Below are 20,753 nucleotides of genomic sequence, written 5' to 3' on the forward strand. Positions count from 1 at the left end.
AGAGAGGGGAAAGCAGGTAGGCAAAGGAAGGAGCAAAGTTGGGGCTGCAAGCCCAGGGCAAGGGGAAGCAGGGCAAGAAGAAGTGCATTAAAGGTAGAAACATGTATTTGGGCACCAGAGGTGTGTGGCAACAGGTTTAGCCTGATGCTGTAAATCAGAGTTCATTTTTCTTTACAGTACAAATGCTCTACAGTACACACGCTCTACAGTACACACACAGTTATAATATAGGTTCTCATTTCATTTCACCATCACAATATTCAGTGATGTTTCCATCATATTTTGTTCTATTTTGTTTTTTCAGTCTCCTAAAGAGACCGTTTTTTTTTTTACAAGGCTTGAATTCATCACCCTCCATCTGAGCCTGGTGCAGCTCAGCACCACTGTGGCTGTGAGCCTTCACCACCATCACCAAGCACAGACTCAGTTCACAAATGACTGCAACAGCTTTATCATGAACTTGTTGGCTCATCAGGTGCATATTCAGTTGCTTCAGTTTTCTGCAAGCTACCATCTGTAATCTCTGCACTTTCTTGTTCCTTTTCCATGCTTTTCAATGCATCTGAACTTGCTGGCAACAGACCAAGTACTGACTCTGAGCAGATCTCTCCAGCTGCAAGAAGAATCCCATCTGCAGCTTCAGGCTGTCCCTCCATCTCATTTTCATTTTTTTTACTTGCAATCAAAGCCTCAGCAACATTTTCAGGTGGTTTATCATCAGCTGCTACTGTTGAGGCAAGCTTACATCTTGCAGCGCTTGCTCCTATTTCAGCCTCTGCAGCACTGTTTGGAAGGTCTTCACTGGTTTCTGCCACATCTGTCTGCACTTCTTGCTCTTTACTCTCTTCTGTACTGCTGGAGCCCACATTAATTGAACACTCACAGTAATAGTAACCAGATTGCTGCTTCTTCTTACGCATGGCACAGAGGTCAATTTGCCTGAAGACCTCTGTGCCAAAGTAGCTGTTTTCATACTCTTTATACAGATCTGAACAAATTTTTCTGAAGCCCTGAATATTGAAAGAACAATGTCACATTATATGTTTATTACATATGCACACATAAAATAAATACATGCACTTTAAAAATGTACAAGATGTAAGCATTATTGTAAAACTTAAAGAAATTACCTCCCTCCTCCTCCCAATTAGGATAGCGATATTAACTGTATCTGGTAGTATTTAAGTTGATTTAAGTGCTGAGAAAAATCAACCATTACAAGTGAAAATCATAGGAACTTTAGCTTTTGCTGACTCCTCTACGTACTGCAACTTCCACAAGCAAAAAACATTCCTATGAAGATACAGGAATAAAATCAATTTAATCCACTGTTATTCAAATGCAGTCACCTAATTTTAGGTATTTCAAGCAAGTTTGCAGTCACCACATCCATTGGGATGCCATTCCCTAGTCTTCTGTATTGTCTTTACATGGAATTTATTTCACTTAAAGTTTACTTTGCTGTTTCATCCTGCTGCTACCTTTAGACACTGAAAAATGAATCCTTCTCTTTGGTGTACACATTCCACAACAGTAATTAAATTGCATGATAGAAACACATTAGAAAGAGAGTTCATGCACCTCCTTTGCTATGAGCAAGAACTATTAAAAGGAAATTTAACTCACTGACTTATTGTGAAAGTAAGCTCATTTCAGCAAGCCAAAAAATGAAAAGAAAATCATATCAAGTCTTTTGATAGGTAGCAAGCACTGCTAGTATCCCAATGGCCAAATGCTACAGCAGTCATGGCATACAAATGGAAGTGTTTACACCTATAGATGTGTTTTCAGGTGTTGACGTGCTCTTTTCAGACTAAAAAAAAATAGCTTCTAGTGCCATAATAAAAGCACATGGTCAGAAACCATTATAGTTTAAGACTGTCAAGATTTAAAATCCACAGTCACCCGAGGTAATTTCTTTGCATCTTTCCCCCAACAAGGTCAGGCACAGCAGCCCTGGTTCCCCTGTGCAGGTGTCACCAGGGATGGGCAAGCAATCCAACAACTCCGTGGTCCCCACAACTTTAATTCAGCCAGCAACAGGTTGCCAATTTAAACAAGGAGCTCCCACTAAGCATTTAACCTATAATAAACCATAGTTGCCAAGGGCACACATGGAGATGAAGTGAAGGATAGATGAATCATTAAGCAAGAGGGGATAAGTCTCCACCTTTTCTTAACCTAATGAGCAAACAAACTAACAAGGCTCCAAGGAGCTCTTTGCAGCACACTGCTTCAAAGAAGTCTCAATTGGTTTGTTCAGGCCTGCTCACAAATGCACAGGAGTGCATAATAATAAAATATATATATATATATATATATAAATAAAAAGCAAAAAAAAAAAAAAAAAAACACCAAAAAGCCTCTTTACATGCTTCTTTCCTTGTAAGAACAGCTTTTTTTAGCAGGTGGACGTGCATGGTTCATGGTGTGGGATTGCAGGAGGATGGCGAGTGTCACCTAAACAAAACCAGATATACATGGCTTCACAATCAAACGTATCAAGCCATTAGGCATCACTGCCCCCAGTGACCAAAAAGCTTTGAAGTTTAATTAAACAAATTGCACACCTCTTCCTGTGCTCCGGAGACACCCATGTGTCAGTCAGATCCAGGCTGTCCAGTAGCCAAGAGCTACGTGTTGCTTTAATGCCATCAGGTTCAAGTTCTGCTGAAAGGCAGAGGTAAACTCTGCATGGGCTGTTTTCTGGGTAGTTCAGGAGGATAATGGAAATTTGAGTAAGGTCATGTCGTTGAAGATAACTCATCAAGTAGCCAGAAGAGGGCAGGATTAGGGTTGTATTTTCATTAAGAAGCTCCAAATACTTTAATGTAAATATGCAACTCCGCAGGATTGCTGCTCTCTCACCACCTAGGTTAGACCACAGCTATTCACAGACCTGCACCAAATGAATCTACTTAAAGCAGCACAAAAATCAAGAACAAGCATTTTGTGCTTTAGCATGAGGCGTCTGATCCTCAGCTTTTCTCTGGCTCAGTCAAGCACAGGCAGCAGCCAGCACTGGAGGCCAACCACCTGCACTGACGGAAGTGCTTCCTTAGTCTGTCTGCTGGAGAAGGCTCTTACTACAGGCACTGAAGTGGATTCTCTTAAAAGGTGAACAGTTCCCTTTTGGCTCGTTAGAATAAGAGGTCAGAGAACCTGAAGAGCCCATATTTTTTATTCATGCTAGAGGCACACTTCACATTTTGAACCCGATAAACAACACGTACTGCTCCTTTGGTAGCTATTCCAGCTAAATAGCACACGAACCAAGCTCTTTGACCTCTTGAAATACTTAGAGGCAAAACCAAAGTCAAAGATGGACAATTCCCAGAGAGAAAAGTTAAAGTTTGGAGAAGTTGCTTTAAAGAGAACCAGCTCCTCCTTTCTCACAAATAAGAACAAGGTCTGTAGCTACTCCACCAATCCTATCATGTACCTGTCTTGTTAACAAAGTGTTGTTGAGATGTAAAATATAAACAGTGAGTACCAGTAACTATTTCTCAAGCTTCTTATATGAAGCACTGAAACTGAATCCTTACTACAACTGAACAGTTATTTATTGTATAAAGAAAGTAATTACAGCCAGTAGATGGCATCATAATAACTAAGGTAATACTTTGTCTTATTCATACTTTGGCATCTTCTAGTGTTTAGGAAGATTGATTTCTCTCCTGCAGTCTTTAGTAATGGATTATTATAGAAGTAGTCAGTTTTCCTTTTCCCATTACTTTTTTATTTTGAAAGAGATGCAGTAAATTGTTCAGTTTGATCTTCAAGACTAAATCCGTTGTCTAAGGTTGAGACTTACTAACCTCAGGGAGATTTGTACATGGACATATAAAGTGCACATAGCTCCTGATAACTAACTTAACATACAGTCCTGCCTCACTTTAGTTTTCACAGCCCTGATGTGTAGAATAGTATTTTAGGAGCACCAGTTTTAAGGTACAGATAAATTTGGACAGTAATGAGCAATGCTTGGTAAACAAGGGAAGAGCAGAGAATATTTTCTACCTGGACTTCAGGAAGTCTTTTGACCCTGTTTTCCATTGAGATCCTCATAGAGAAGCTGATGAAATATGGGCTAGATGAACACTGGTAAACTGAAAACTGACTGAACAACCAGGTCCAGAGGGTAGTGACTGATGGCACGAAGTCCAGTTGGAGGCTGGTAGCTACAGGCATACCCCAGAGGTCTATACTGAGGTATGCCTCTGGCTCAGCAACTTCATTAATGGTGTGGATGATGAGGCAGGTGTGCAGCCTCAGCAACTTCACTGACAAAACAGAGGAAGGGCTGATTCAGCAGAGGGTACCTCAATAGGCTGAAGAAATAGGCCAACAGGAACTTCATGAAGTTCAGCAAGGGGAAGTGTAAAGTCCTACTACAGGGAATGAGCAACCACATGCACCAATAAAGGCTGAAAGCTGAGAGTAAAGCAGCTTTGCAGAAAAGGACCTGGAGGTCTTAGTGGATACCAAGCTGACCATAAGCCAGCAGCGTTCCTTTGCAACAAAGGTGACCAGTGGTATCCTGGGCTGCATCAGGACAAGTATTGCCAACAGGTTAAAGGGAGGTGATCCTTCCCTCTGCTCAGCACTGGTGAGACACTAGCTGCAGTACTGGGTCCAGCTCTAGGCTCCCCACTTGATCAAACATTCAAATCTCTATACACTTACATATTCATATAACCAAGAAGATTACATACATGAATCATATTATACAATAATATATGCCATATTTGGTGCTAGATATCAAAGGAGAAGAACATGCAATAATATTTTTCTCCTTTTTTTCTTTTTTTTTTTTTTTTTTACTTTCAGCTTGATAGTAAGAAGTGTGAAAATACTCTGGACAAAAGTCAACAGTAATTCCTACACACCTGTTGTATATTTTCTTTTGCATTAGGCATTGCTGATGCTTGTACTCATGAAATTCCCCACAGGCAATATAAAAGAAAAAGCCTCCAGCACAAAACTATCAGTACTATCCAACTTTGATTGTACCATGTATAGAGAAGGCAAATATCAATTCAATATGAAGCACTTGATGTGCACAAATACAAGGTCATTTTCTTTAGCTATTACAGCATTTTCTGTTTTCTTTGTGCATACTCCTTTAGTGTTTCAGGTTTGCAATATATTGACCTCATAAATACAAGTACTATTCCTGGAAACAAGCGGGACAATATACCACTGGGAAATGAGCAATCTAATCAGAGTTGGTTTTTATTTTAATTGTATGTGATAAAATCTCATACAATGCTGCAGTAAAGGTTAGAAAAGCACACCACACATTTCTAGCATAAATCAAGGCACCAGCCTGGCTTCCAACATGACGTTAACGCTGTTCTCAAATAAATATTGCTCAGAATCCATCCTGCCCAATGGAAACAGATTGATATTGTGCTTTCCATGCAGACTTGACTAGCCAAAACAGAAGGAAAGAATTGTGTTCTCTACAGTACATCCATATGCAATATGAAAAAGAGACCTCATGTCTTCTAATTGTTTATGAGCAAACAACTGTGTGGGCCAGCCCATATGCAAGCTTTGTTAACTAGAAATATTTTTTCCCCAGTTGCAATGATTATTGCAATGATTATTGCAACTAAACTATACATATGCACACTGAAGTATATAAGAGATACTTATATATACTTACATATATATAGTCCCCAAGAATTTAATTAGAAGGAAAATAATCACTAGAACAGAACAGATTCCAGTAAGGAAACACATGTATATTAAAACCCATTATTTACCTTTCTTTTCAACCTTGGTGCTTTGGAAAGCTTTAGGAAAGTAAGATGTGGTTTGAAATCCTTACTCCCTGAAACATCGAGATTCATTTCAATAAAGCATTCTTCCACAGCTTCTGGTAAAGAGATAAAATCAGAAATAAATACATTAAAAAAAAAAAAAAAACAAAAAAAACAGTTGTGAGGTAGTTAAAAATATTTACAATCAGGTTGCTGAAAAGCCACTATGGCTTTCTTGAGCAAGATACATAGTTAAAACACGCACAGCAGATAACCAGCTGCTGTGCTACCACAGACAACAGAAATGAAAAATAAGCAAAACCAAAGTTGTACATGATGTACAGCTATATTTAAAAACCTGAAAGTGGATCCGAACTTTCATGCTTGCAATGCAACTTCCTCTGAACTCACAGGGCTGCTATAACAACGGTGAGTTCAGGGAAGCACATGCCCATGACAGCCCTGCCCAAACAAGATGCAGCCACCAGTGGCCACAACTGGGGAGTGTAATGGAACACAGTCTCCCCAGTTATTGAAAAAAGCAATGACATAAGCAAAGTGCTTCTAGTAAAAGGTGGCAAGATGCACAGAACTAGTACAACTCTGCAGCCGTTAGAGCAGTTCAGAGGGAAACATCACACGCAGTATTCCTTCCCCAGATTATGCAATGAAAAGTGTTTATGACAGTGTCAATTTAAACTCTTTAACCACAGAATTATAAAGCAATAAGGTTTTGTTCTGCATTGAAAGAAGTGTCTGTGAGCAACACTAGACTTTATATTCTTCAAGGTCTTTCAGCTAAGGTTGTAACAACAAGTAGAGCCAAGTTGATCTATCGCTGGTTTTCATGAAGTTTGAATTGTGGGATGCAGAGTCCTGCAAGACTAGTGAGGTGAAGCTTGCATGAGGTAGACCCCTGCCAAGTCTAGCAAATGTAGAAGATCAAGTGTTGCTCAACAGTTGTGCTTGAACAGTTAAAACCTCTTCCCAGCCATTTTTCTTACTGCCAGAGGTCTGTTAGCCCCATTATACAAACGGGGGGGTGGGGGGGAAGAAAAATCAACATCTGCCCTGGAAACCTGTAACATTTATATGGCTCTCCCAGACCCCCCCCAGCCTTGCCACCTATCCTTGTTACTCCTTAACTGCTTAGGTACTGAGAGAAGCAGATTCAATGTTCACATTTGTGTTAAAAATAGCATATCACATATGTGATTTGTGCCTTGTTGAAAAATCATGCTACTTCCATTTTATGTTTCCATCTATCAGGAATTTTAGATACATGTATGTTTACTAGTTTGTCACATGCTTTTATATGAAGGCCAAGTCTCTGGCTTGGAGTTTGGCTAATTAATACATTAGAATGTTTCATCTCAGTATTTGTGAGGGAACAGCATCTGAGGCTGTCTGGTCACTTTGCCGAGACAGCTACTTTGTTTTCCATCTGGAAAACATATAAATAATAGGAACCAGTTGCCCAAAAAAACACCTAGTGCCCTTCTAGATACCCTACAAGAAGCCCACCTGGCCTCCATCTGCTGCTGCAGAAGGGTGCAGTCTGGATGTATGCCCAGTGTGGACACTGCAGATAATTTAGGGCATCTAAAAATGGTACTAGATGATTATGGCTAGGTATCAAATAAGCCCTAAAGCACCTCTGGTACTTTGTCAAATAAAGCACACTAACAAAGTTTCTGTATAGAATCATAGGGTGGTTTGGATTGGAAGGGGTCTTAAAGATCATCTAGTTCCAACCCCCCTACCATTGGCAGGGGCACCTTCCACTAGACAAGGTTGCTCAAAGCCCCATCTTAAGTCATGGTGTCAGTAGGTCAAGGCACAGCAAGCCCCAAAGAACACATGCAGCAGCAAAGTATCTAAGCTCCTTCTAGGAAAAAGCCCTTCCCCACACATCATCTTGATAAATAACATCATCCAGATGCACAAGAAGCAGCAGCCTAAAGCTTAACTGGTGACTGGTCTCTTCTCCCAAGTAAGAAGTGATAGAACAAAAGGTAACAGCCTCAAGCTGCACCAGGTGAGGCTTAGATAGGATATGAGGAAAAATATCTCCACTGAAAGGTTAGTCATATATTGGAACAGGCTGCCCAGGGACTCACCAAACCTGGAAGTATAAAACCCCATGTAGACGAGGCCCTTCATGACATTGTTTAGTGGTGGACTTGACAGTCCTGGGTAACTGTTGGACTTGGGTCTTTTTTAACCTGGTGATTCTGTGATTAACCTAACAAAAAGCTGTAAGTAGCATCTCCTCATGTTCACCATCCAACACCAGTCCTACCAAACAGCAGGAAGAAGTTGCTACTACAAGGTGAAGGTCTTACTGCCATGAGCAGTTTCATCAGAAAAGCTGATGATAGGTCAAGGGTAGGAATCATCTCCAAGAAGTCTATTTAGAACCAGTGTTAATAGCTGATGGCCTGCCATGTCAGGATGGCACTCAATTTTCCAGACACTATCATCCCTAGCTTACTTGAAAAATAGCCTAAGAAAATTCAAAGACATCTTAAGCAGTACCTCTTTTTCAAAGCAGATGGGGTCACTAGCAGCAAAAGGAGCCTGGTTATGCACAGTATTTACCAATTACCTGCTGTTAACCTATCAAGAGGCAAGATAACTCTCCACTTTGAAACCAAAGCCCATTATGTAGGAACAAAAGCAAATGAAGAGCCAAGACACACCTATTTTTTTTTATATTTTTCTGATGCCAGGAACACTTCAGAGGTTCACAAACTTCATTAGAGCAGCTGAACAGTTAAACTGTTGCTGACAAATTAAAAAGGGCACAACAAGGCAGAGGCAGCTGGCAGGAGGAGCTTGGCCATTGCCAATCAAATTATTCACCCATCATGCTGCTTGGAAAGACAGCATTTGAAAATCCTCACCTACCCCATAAGCAACCAAAAATATTGACTAAAGGGTAAGAAAAAAACAACAACCCATAACCAGCCCTTTTCATTGTATAATGATTCAATCAATAAGCTCAGAGGGGGAGGGGAAAAAACAAGAAAACGTTTCTTCAGGCATATCGTTAAAAGGATAGATTTTGATACATATTTGCATAATCCTCAGACTCATTAAGTTCTAGAAATGGTCAGAAGTTATGCAGAAAGGAGAACACCACTGGAAGTTACATCTCTGTGAATAGCAAAGCCACAGAGTTAACAGCACGAAAACTGGAAGCTTGTCTCGCAGTCAAGGAAGCATTTCAGGCAATCAGTGAAAAATCATACTGCATTAAAACCACATGAGTACTGACAGTATATTCCTGGGGTTTGCAATCAGAATTTTTCTTCTCTATCTCATTAAGGGGTTCAGATCAGAAGCTAGACACTAGGTTTCCGGAACCCTGAAGATAAACATTATCCAGACAGAGAACACAAAAGGATCTGCCACCCACTATTGTAATGGCTTTTAGAGTTACTACAGCTCAAATGCCATTTAAAAAAAAAAAAAAAAAAAGAAAAAAAAGAAAGAGCATCATAGCATGCATCCTGCAAGACCAAAATTAAACATTTCTGCTGGTGCTAAAACAGCACAATAAGGATTGGCCTTGTATGCTGCGATTCATTGGAATAAAATTCTCAGTTAAGGAAAAAAAAAGAAAAAAGAAACTAAAAACAACAAGTAAATGGGAAAAGAGCAGTAGTCAGACAAGAGAAAGGAGGTATTCACTTCTGCATCTTTCAGAAGTGAAGGAAAGAGCTACAGCGGGCAGGGGGCATCACAGTAAAGCAGGCTTTCTTTCAGTGGCACCGAGTATACATGTTGTGGACAGGTATGTACCATATATGATCTTAAGAAAAATTGTGTCATGTGTCTTCTACTTAGCCATCTTCCAGTCAAGATTATTTTGTGGTAAACTTAAAGACATTAGATGAAACAATTTGAGCATGAGCAGGTTTGTTGAGTCTCTAATCCTAGTATGTAGGGACAGCAAAGTACTTTCAAACAAAAAACATGTCTGGTTTGAGCTAAAATTATCTTTACCATGGATGAAATAATAAGAGAAATGAAGGCTAGAGGCAGGCAAACACGTAACAGTGAAGTGGCCAATTGTATCAAGCTGACGATTACAGCACAGCATCTGTACATATTGAGGCATCTTCTGTCTAGTTGTAACACTGACTACTTAAGATGAAAAATAAACAGAAGAGCAGGACTATTATATCAAATCTAAGAACTGAAGAAGGTAGGAAGCAGCTTCAACAAAAAGAAAACAGAATGTTCTAAAAAGTCATATCCTTTGAGGATTACACAGTATCTGTACTGCATGCCTTTTGAGAAGCATTAGTTGTACTATGCTTCCTTTTTGCTTAGGTTGAAAATAGCAGAGAAAAATAATGTATATTGATTGTTTCTGCTCTGTTGGAAGTGGATGCCCAGGACACAAATTAGGTTCTGCATTGCAGGCTAAGGCAGCAACTAAAGCAAGAACAGGCTGGGGTAGGAAAAGCCCTTATGAAATTGTGCTCAGATGCAGGTAAGCAGGTCAAAGATCTGGAACATCTTCATGAACACATCAGTGCTTTGGGAAGTTGGAGCAGAGGACACAAGATACTTGTTCCATCTTCTAAAGTAGAAGCAAAAGACTGGTTTGCTGGTGCTATGCATATATATTATAGAATCATAGAATAGTTAGAGTTGGAGAGGGCCTTAAGATCATAAAGTTCCAGCCCCCCTGCCATGGGCAGGGACACCTCGCTCTAAACCATATCACCCAAGGCTTTGTCCAGCCTGGCTTTGAACACTGCCAGGGATGGAGCATTCACAACCTCCTTGGGCAACCTATTCCAGTGCCTCACCACCCTAACAGAAAGAATTTCCTCCTTATATCCAATCTAAACTTCCCCTGTTTAAGTTATAACCTGTTACCCCTTGTCCTATCACTACAGTCCCTAATGAAGAGTCCATCCCCAGCATCCCTATATGCCCCCTTCAGATACTGGAAGGCTGCTATGAGGTCTCCATGCAGCCTTCTCTTCTCCAGGCTGAACAGCCCCAACTTTCTCAGCCGAACTTCATTATATATGAATATATGAATACACATATTATATATGCAATTGCTGCTATTTGTCACCTCCTTTCCTAGAGGTACTCAGGATTTCATGTGCTCTCCCATTTAAAGGAAATGCTTGCAAATTCAACTGGGGTAAACACTTTAAGAAGTTTCCAGTTTATTAGAAGCAACAGAACCCCAGTTTTGAGGTGCCACTTTGAAGACCCTATGTACTCTATACAGGCCTGCGAGATCCTGACTGCAGGGCAAGGTAGTATAGCCTTGCTGTGTGATCTTGACATGTCAAATGTCTCTGCATCTCACTTGTCCCAAGTTATTACAGAGAATTTATTTTAGCTCTAATGCACGGTTGCAAGCTTCATATTTAACAATCAAGAAAAAAAAGGAAACCAGGAAAGGCACATCATGGCCATGGACAGCAGCTCAGGCTGGTCCTTACAGCTGATGGATTCTACAAGCTGGTTTACCACAAGTGTTAAAGAGTCAGGTTAGATACTCACCTGCAATTCTGCTCAGTGTTTTCTGGTCTTCCTCCAGCATTTTTACATATATGACTTGATTGTTAAACTGTCCAATCCCATGAAATGTCATATTAAGGTTTTTACCCTGCAAGATGGCTTCCACCTTAGTCTTGCTTTGCTTCAGTGCCAGCACAGCCCTTCAAAAATAATATATATATATACACACATTGAAAGAAGATTATTTGATTACATATGAAAATATTGATCCTTTTAATATCAGAAAATATACCTAATTTTGTCCACTCTGCAGCACTAAAAAAGGTGCAACAAACACACTGTATTTCAGTGCTAATGCCTTTGTGACAGAAGATGCACAGACATTTTAAACACAATATGTTTTTCAATAACTTTAACCTTAGTTTATATAGCAAAAGTGAGTTTCACTAGCAAAGTGAATGTTCAAGTCATTAACATGCCAGGAACAGCTATGTGACTATATGCTGCTAAAGAGTCAGAAAGGTTGAAACTGAATTTATGTCTGTGTCATGTACTTTAAAGCTTTATCATTGCCATTTTCAACTTGTTCATGAGTTTTGTTCTTAAGCCAAAATTAATTTATTCTTCCACCTGAAGCACATTTAGCATTTGTCTCCATTATATTCTCCCTTTCCAGCACAGCTAAGAAAATATCAAATTTATGCTTATGTTGGGAGCTCTATGTCCCATTTCAATAAAGTTTACATGTGCCCTTGCTGTGCACAGATACATTTCCAAAAAAGTGAATTACCCAATGACATTAATACTTCAAACTCAACCATATTTTCTGAAAGACATGGGGGACAGAACTACAACTAATGGGTTTCTAAATGTAGACTACAACTAATGGGTTTCTAAATGTAGACACCACGTCTCTCAGTAGCTTTACACCCACTGAAGTTTCACAGGGGTCCCTCTTTACCCTTGTGTCTCAGGAAGGGGGATCCTTTCCGCCCCCCAGAATTGAGCAGAAACCTTCTACTAATGCTTCTTTCTTCTTCTAACAAATTAGTCCATAACTAAGGACTGCAAGACACCAGCCAACGGGTTGCCATGGCTCCTGTAGCCACATTTACTTTATCATTTCATCTATGACAAGTTGTGCCTACTACAACCCACATAACACAAACTAATTCCCTTAGGAAAACATGCTGCATGCATACAAAGGCCATTTCAACCAATCAGAGTCAACAGTATGAGTAATCCTCACTACTACATTTGAGCTATTTCAGCTATAGCAACATAGGGACTACTTCCTTCTGAAACTTCTGGGGACTATGCAGGTGAAGATTTGGTGAGGACAGGACTGAAGGTGGAAAAAGAAGGAATTCTTTGCAGAGGATTTTGCTTCTTCCACCTTAATAACAAGCAAGGCTAATCTAGCATTTTATTTAAATCCGTTATGCCCGAGCTACCATTAAATGCTGCTAGAACAACTTCTCACAGAATCATAGAACGGTTTGGGTTGGAAGGGACCTTAAAAGTCATCTAGTTCTAACCCTCCTGCCATGGGCAGGGACACCTTCAACTAGATGAGGTTGCTCAAAGCCCCATTCAGCCTGTCCAGGGATGGGGCAGCGGCAGATTCTCTGGACAAGCTGTGCCAGCGTCTCACCACCCTCACAGTAAAATATTTCTTCCTAATCTAATATAAATCTACCCTCCTTCATCTCAAAGCCATTCCAGCTTGTCCTGCGACTACCTGCCCTTGTAAAAAGTCTCTCTCCAGATTTCAAAAAGGTCCCTTTCCAGCTTCTATCATGAGATCTGAAGATGCCTGCTTGCCTCCCTCTGTGAAGGCCTGGGCCAGCTGTTTCAGCAGTGCTATTAGCTTGACAAGTGAGAAATGCTTGGCCTGACACCTTAAGGCACTCTTTCATGTGAGCAGTAGCCACTGAACTACAGCCTCATTTAGTAGAGCTGTGTAGGCAGATAGAAGATAAAGGCTGAAAAGCATTTGGCAAGGAAGACCTGCTTTTCATTAGGTATGCCCATTATTTTTGTATTACAGGCACACATCCAGTCTTAAGTTCATTAACACTGCTTAGCTCCACTCACCTCCCTAACCAATTGATTCCCATTTTGATTGCTGCTCTCGGCTAGCTTTCCAGGCTCTTAGAAGATAGCCTGCCTAGTCAGCAGCACTGACACAGGGTTTTATTACTAAATTACTGTACATGGTGTCTACTGCATGCAGGCAGTTTAGCCAGGTAATGACCCTCCCATCATTTTTTCCCCTCAGGTCCTCCAAAAAGGTCTCCAGAATGTACAATAAGGCAGGTAATTTTAAAGGCAGGCATGTACAACCCTGTAATTTCCAACTTAATCCTGTTTAATGGTTACTGCCTGTGTGCGCAAAAGTGTTTCTCGTATTGGTTGACGTCTCTTCAGCTAGACATTCTGCTGTATACCCAAGCGTATCTTATGTCACATTTACATGGTGTTGAGACCTTACTATTTTTTCATTCTCTTGCTGAGGTAAGCCAAGGCCCCTGGAGAAAGGGCTGCTTCCACCAGATTTGCACCTCTATCACACGATGTCTTCTAAGAAACATAAAGGCCTTCCCTCCCTGCCTCTTCATGCTAAGAGCCTCAAGTTTCCCATTGTGGAGCAGGCTTAGAGAAAAGAGATCTATAGCATACTGGCTCTATTTGCTAGATCTTTCTAGCAGCTCTAGCCTTCCTGACTACAGGGCACCTTTTCTTAGTCATCTTTTAATATCCCCATCTTAATCCACAGTGCCCCATTGATAGCCCACAGCTTGAATCAGACAAGTAAGCAGCTTGGAAAGGAGCCAAGCAGATTTTTGTTTTCTTCTACAAGTAACATCCTACCAGCTAACATTTCCCAGTTGATATGAGCACAGCTGATCTGAAAAGCTGTGGTTTCTCAAAAGGCAGCAGCTCAGAGAACTTTACATCCATGGCATTAATCTATAGCAGTAATACAGTAACACAGTAGTAATAGCCACCCATGGCACATACATGAAACTTCAACCTCTGAAGCATCACACCTAGGTTCTGTAAAGATCTTTCCCCTCAGGTATTGAGAACAAGACAGAAACTGATAACAAGATAAACTGCATTAAAGCTATGCCAAAACATTTGCAACAGCAGAAGTAAGGCTGGCTACTGCATTTACAGAAAAAATAGTTGCACCTGTATTTTGCAGGATTCTTACTTTTTTATTTCTTCTTCTGTTCCCAGGTGAGCTACTATTATAGTCAGGTGCATGGTTTGAACAGGAAGAAGAGCTCTCAACAGATCAGGTTCTTTAGTGAATATGAGCTCTTGGACATCTTCAATTCGGTCCAAAATCTGCAATGGAGTAAACAGGAGACAGCACAATACCTCTTCGTTTTAGAATGCCCAAGTATTACTTGAACTCAGAATGAAACCTTACACATCCATAACTCCAACTCAGAAGCTAAGCCAGGAATCTGCAAAGCAAAACCCCCAGATCTATCATATACCAACTTTCAGTTTCAATTTCAAAGTTAATTTTTCAGGAACTGATTGATCTGGTTCTCTTTTTAAAGCCTACTGGCTGAAGTCATAGCTCTCATGTAAGAAAGCACTGCTAGATCTTAAAGTAGGTCTGAATCTGACCCTAAGCATGTTAGAATAAAGCTCACAGCACTGTGTAAATATTAATGGGATCCTCATGCAGTTGTCAGTTGTTAATAGACCGTGGAAATTGAATAACATTTCCATAATTAATCTTATGCCGTTTTCTGATTACAAGTTTGATCACAGATTAATCTAATGTCTCTCCCCAAAAAGAAACTAACACTAAGCAAAGATCATCTCAGTAAGCAAGCACACTGTTTTCTAAGTTAGTATTTTCTAGAACCATTTGGCCATTTTCTGGTTCTTCTGAGTCTGTGCCTTTACTCCAAAGAAAGATTTTTTTCAAAATGATCTGTTAAGGTTTATAAGCTAGTCACAGGAACAAGGCAGGAGGGAGAAGAATTCAATAACACAGGGACGGAGCACCTGGTGGAAGCCTTTGTTAAAGCCAAGTCACTTATAGATTTTCAGATTATTTCACTCAGCAAATTCTGGCTTAAATGTCTAGGTGCTCACACATGTTAGAGCTCCACTTTATTCTTACACAGGTTGAAACAGCTGGGTCAATATCTTTTTGTTTTGCAGTCTTTCTACATAACTGCATTGGTAGTCGTTGTGCAGTTCAGTCAATAGCCCCACAACATGCACAGCAGAAGAGATTAGTCCAACAAGTTTCTGATAAATGCCATGATAAACCCACACACAATTAAGAGAATCCATTTGAAGATATGAACAGTGAACTCTCCAAATGCACAGACTCTTACAATACATTTGTCACTGAAAAACACATCAGTGAAGTGACTCTTACATTAAGGTAATTTTTACTGCAACTGAGGCACAGTTTATTATGGTCTGCTACTTACAGCTCATTTGCTTAGATTGTGAAAACAGGGCGGGAATCAAGCCATCAAGTTGTCTGACCACAGGAACTGAATCTTTGCTTCTACAAGACTAGGTTACGTATTGACAGCAAACCCACAAAACAGCCTCGTGTTCTCCTTTGCCCAATCTTTTTAAGAATGCTCTTGAAATAAGCTAGATGATTCCTTTGCCTCTTCAATTGGAGGCTTAGTCAGGTGGGAAGCCAAGTTTGAGCAGAATTTCTTCATGTAGACATCTAATTATTGCAGAGGCAATTTTAATGTCTTTCCTGACCCTTTCTTGCTAGCTTCACAAATGTATCTTCAGAACTTCCTGCTTCTCCTGTGGGAACAGCCCACCTTATCTCTACTTTTTTTTTTTTTTTTTGGTGGTTCAGTCTGTAGCACTTTTCTAAAAATGCTGTTTTTTTGTTTGTTTTTTTTTTTATAGGATGGCTGATTTTTTGAGGGTAAGGGACAGGGAGTAAGCACTTGTAATGGAGTACTAAAAGCCCAAAACCTCCATTGCTAGAGGCTGGTGTCCCTACTAGACACAAAGGGAAAAGGACTGTTGTTCCAGGAATGCAACAGGTTTTTTTTCCTCTGTCATGTTGAAAGGGAGAAAAATGAAGACAACTCTTGAAAGTCATCTCAAGATGTTTCAAAAACATGATTAAAGGAAGTTAATTCTACCAAAAATACTACCAGCATCTTTAAAACACTTCTGTAATGGGCTACAAGGCCTACAGTATAACAAGTAGCTGTGCTATACATTCAGTCAGGTTAGTAACATCTGCTTTAGCAGTAAAAGCATTTGAAATCGTTGATAAAACATGTTATACATGCATGTATATGACTGTGTGTGTATATGTATATATATATATATATACATACACACACGCACATTTATTTACTCACCTTTCACATATACCAGGCCTAATGTACTGTACCCTTCAGTGTTTCTATCACAGAGCTTAACCTAGGGCTGCCACCCTTAAAAGGTAACACTCAAGAGGAGCATCCAGCCAGGGATCAGAAAAATTACCAGATCTGGTAATTTGGCTAGTGGGAGCAGGGAAATCTGAAAGAGCAGAATTGAGAGAGAATAAAAGGAGAAAGAAGGGAAGGACATTCATAGAGTTGTACCAAATGTGGTCACAAGCTGTATATTAGGACACTCAAATCTCATTAAAATAGCAGAATAAGTTAGGCATTCATGTCCGCTCAAGCTGTTCCATGATCTCATTTCTCAGATGGCAGGAAACTTTCCAGTTTCCAGCCTAGATTTATTCTTTGCCCACTTCATACCCATTTGTTCGTCTGCCAACATTGTCTTCCAGCTTATAGTTATTTTCCCTTCCTGGCATTTATCTTCCTGATGTACTCTGCACTTTTGTTCACCTCTCTGAAGCCAGTCATATGTAGAAATCGCCAAAAGTTACAGGAGGCCATCCTCCAGATAACCTTCAGAGACTATTCCACTCAAGATGAAGCCAGAGCAAATAATTGCCTACCAAGAGGAAAGCACCTTTGACATCTCCATTTAACACATACATGAGTTCCTACACTTAACTAAGGTAAAAACAAGAACTCAAAAGCCTGCCAAAGAAAGCTGCTATACTGCAGCTTCTTGTCACACTAAGGAAAAAAAAAAAAAAAGTACAACGGATATTACCTTTCTACTTAATTATTACCTTTCAGCAGCATAAATACAGTCATGGCAGATACTGCATGGAAACCTAGCCTAGGAAAAAATAGGACTCAAGTTATATATTGCAACAAGCAATATCCACTTGGTTCACTGGGAAAAGCACCATAAACTAATAGCAGAAGCTGGGAGCAGAGAGTTGTATTTTCACTACATTCACATAAGTTAAAACTCAATTTTTGCTTGGTAAGAAGAGATCCCAATATGCATACATATTATAAATATTAATTCACGCAATTTGTATGCTGTTTCTCAGTTCTGGCCATGGTAGCTGGGACACAGCAATTACTGATACAAATTAAGAATTCCCCCTGCCTGCCTCTGTCAGATGGAAGAGACTGTTTCTTGTCTTTGCACCCCAAAGCTTTTCTCTCTTCTCTGCATTTGAGTGCACAGTCACCTGTTGCCCCTACAAAGTCCACAGCATGGGGCATGCCTCACCTCAACACTTCTGTTCACCAGCCAAGTGGCTGTCCCAGGAAAGAGGAATGCAGCAGGTACAAGTACAAAGCGAGAGCCCTGTCTGGTTTTGCATACCCTAAGCAGCTGCTAACAAATCATTGTCATGAGCAAGCCAATTGTCTATAGGAGGATAAAGTGAGAAAAAAAATCCCTGTTCATGAAGGTACTGACAGCACTGCTTTGGGAACAAAACTGTATTCTTTAGAAACTTTTCTTTTTTTTTGGACTTATTCCACCAGAATGGGAATAAGTAGCTCAAGGTGGGTTAATATAGTGTCTCTTACTTTACAAAGGGACATACAGTTATGCCAAAGTTAGGGGTTTCAAACCAATCATACATACTTAGTTAAAGAACAAAATGTGACATCTGTCCCTCCAGCTTTTGTATTATTTTTGGAATTTTCTTCCATGTTTCCTAAGACAGTGCTTGTAGTACACTGCAAGGCTGTCTTGACATATTTAAGAACATTTACTGTGGTAACTGGAATGCTTTAGGTCCCTCACAAAGGCTCTAGAAGAAAATACGTCTGTACTTCTGCTGTTTGCTGTCTTTTGGTTTAATAGTATGAAGGTGAAATACTGTTGCTTTTTCAACACTTCTTCAAACTTGGATGAAGTACAAGTGTGCGTACTCCACACACAGCCTTTGTGGAATTAACTATCTACCTAAGAAGTCAGGGTACGTTTGTTGGGTAAATGAGTGAAAAGAGAATAAATACATGATAAAATCTTCCACAGAAGCAAAGGAAACTCATTCTCTGCTGTGAACTTCCGTAGGGAAGGAAGTGAACAAGCAAGTCAATACCATTGCACTAAATATGCCTGTAAGGCATCACAGAATGAGACAGTGCAAGATGGTGAAAGCCACCACTTTCATTTAGAAAAAGATTATAGAACAGAAAATATTATTGAGGGCAGACCTTATGGAAAGGGCACTGGCCATCCTCAAAGTGTTGTTTGTTTGGGTTTTTTAATTCCTAGTAGTAGCTAAAATACTGGTACACTGTTGACATTGTTCTAGCTACAAATACAAAGCACAGCACCTACAATGGCTGCTATGGGTAAGTTGACTCCATCCCAACCAGACACTACTTCAGGGGCAGTCAATTCCTGCTCCCCTGCCTGGCTTCTTAACAAGCTTTGAAACCAAAGTAAGTTTATGTTTAGCTTATTTAAGGTTTTCATTGTTTTCATGAAACACCTACTTCAAAATACCTGATCATCTGTTATTGGAATTGCAACAAAATAATTTGGAGTCTCTCGTGGATGTTTCTTTGACATGTCTTGCCCCAAGTCTTCCTTCTGGTCTTTCACCTTCCCCTTAAGCCATTCTTGGACTTTTCCTTGCCCCTGCCTTCTCTCTGTAGCTCTTGGACCTTCCTCTTGTGGGGGAAGATCTCCTTTCAGCTGTTCCTGCTCTTGGCTCTGATCTTCAGTCTGCTCCTCTGTCACCATCCCATCCTGCCCTATATTGTCTTCAACCTGCACCTCCTGCAGCTCCACCACTTCTACTCTTCCCTCTTCTTGGCTCTGGTCCTGCTGGAGTTTTGTCACCTCTCCTCCTTGATCCTGCTTTTGGCTCAGAGCCCCCTGTGGCACCTGCTCCACCACATCCAGTCCACTCTCACCTTCAGATTTTGCTTTTGTCTCTCCCCAGTTTTGCTTTGGAACAAGCTGCTCTCCATTCCCTAACACTTCCTCACCTTGGTCGTGGAGGCAGATTGCCTCTTCCTGGTCATGTCCCCATTGCAGCTGCACAGTGACCTTGATGCCAGCCATACCCCTTCCCCGCTCCTGTGGCTGTACCTGTACAGTTACTTGCGGGAGAGCTGGCCCTTGGCCACTCTGCTGTAACTGCACCTGCACGGTCACTGACGGGGCCTCCCATCTTGGGCTTGGTTTCTGAGGTCGCACATTTACTGTCACCTCTGGGGACTCCAGACCTTGGCTCATCTTCTGTGGGTACACCTGCACGGTCACCTCCGTGGCCTCCCACCCCTGGTCTGTTTCTTGTGGTCCCATGTTTGGGGATATGCTTCCTTGTGTTGCCTGCCTCTGCAGCTGCACATGGACATTGTCCCTTCCCTGGGGCTGCTGATCAAGGGACTGCATCTGTGATGATGAGAGATATTCTCGTCCTTGCCCTAGCTGTACTGGTGAGCAGAGTTGCTGAGCTCCCTCTGGACTTTGATGCACATGAACCTGCTGCTGGATTGTCTCTTGATGCCTACTCCTACACAAGTCCCCTTTTACAACCTCCATCCTATGGCAACAGAATTTTCTTCTCCAAAGTTGGGGATTCTTCAAGATCCTCCTCCTCTTTGGCACTTCAAATAATTTTTTAAAGCAACTGGAAAACAAAGAAAAAAAAAAAAGCTCAATAGCTACCAAAAGAAAGAACTGCTTGCAATAGTTCAGTCAGGGTTCAGCTCTGCATTTACACTCAATACAGGGAGCACCAACCAGGTCAGACAGCTCAATCTAAAAATCTCTGGAGACCCCACTTCAATATTAAACCAGTGTGGTAGTTTAAAACCGTACAGTAGTCTTAACTTCTACACTTGCCCTGTTTAGGTCTCACATACGTTAAGGTACAAGTATGCCATTTCATAGCATGCAGCAGTATAGATGTAGCTTTATCGAGGGACTACAAGTACATTACCTAAGGTAAAGAAATCCAGGTTAGAAGAATAACCTGAGCCAAAGAATCAAACACTAACTATATCCAAAAATCAATTTTGCCAGTGAAGCTTTGGTCTCCTGTAACAGCAACATGTTCTCATCTAATCAGACTAACAGACACTTTTTTCATCCCAAATACACATTACTACTTTTCTACTCCAAAAT

The 20,753-nt window shown here is 40.6% G+C and overlaps 1 protein-coding gene across 2 annotated transcripts; it reads right to left on the minus strand.

The window, feature by feature from the left end:
- Nucleotides 1-352: 352 nt before the first annotated feature.
- LOC133213839 (uncharacterized) lies at nucleotides 353-20,223 on the minus strand. Of its 2 annotated transcripts, none has more exons than XM_061356395.1 (5): nucleotides 19,122-20,223; nucleotides 14,488-14,624; nucleotides 11,310-11,467; nucleotides 5,772-5,881; nucleotides 353-1,010 (listed from the first exon to the last, which is right to left on the minus strand). In XM_061356395.1, exons 1-5 carry the CDS (start codon nucleotides 20,166-20,168, stop codon nucleotides 453-455), a joined length of 2,010 nt encoding a protein of 669 aa, XP_061212379.1. In that variant the 5' UTR covers nucleotides 20,169-20,223; the 3' UTR covers nucleotides 353-452. The 2 variants fall into 2 exon arrangements, with proteins under 2 accessions (XP_061212379.1, XP_061212378.1); XM_061356394.1 differs by having other exon boundaries at nucleotides 5,772-5,884.
- Between the last annotated feature and the right edge of the window lie 530 nt (nucleotides 20,224-20,753).

Source organism: Neopsephotus bourkii, unplaced genomic scaffold (assembly GCF_033783945.1).
Source record: "Neopsephotus bourkii isolate Nb327-2 ecotype Australia unplaced genomic scaffold, CSIRO-AGI_Nbou_v1 NB_846, whole genome shotgun sequence".
In the NCBI taxonomy this organism is placed as follows: Eukaryota; Metazoa; Chordata; class Aves; order Psittaciformes; family Psittacidae; genus Neopsephotus; species Neopsephotus bourkii.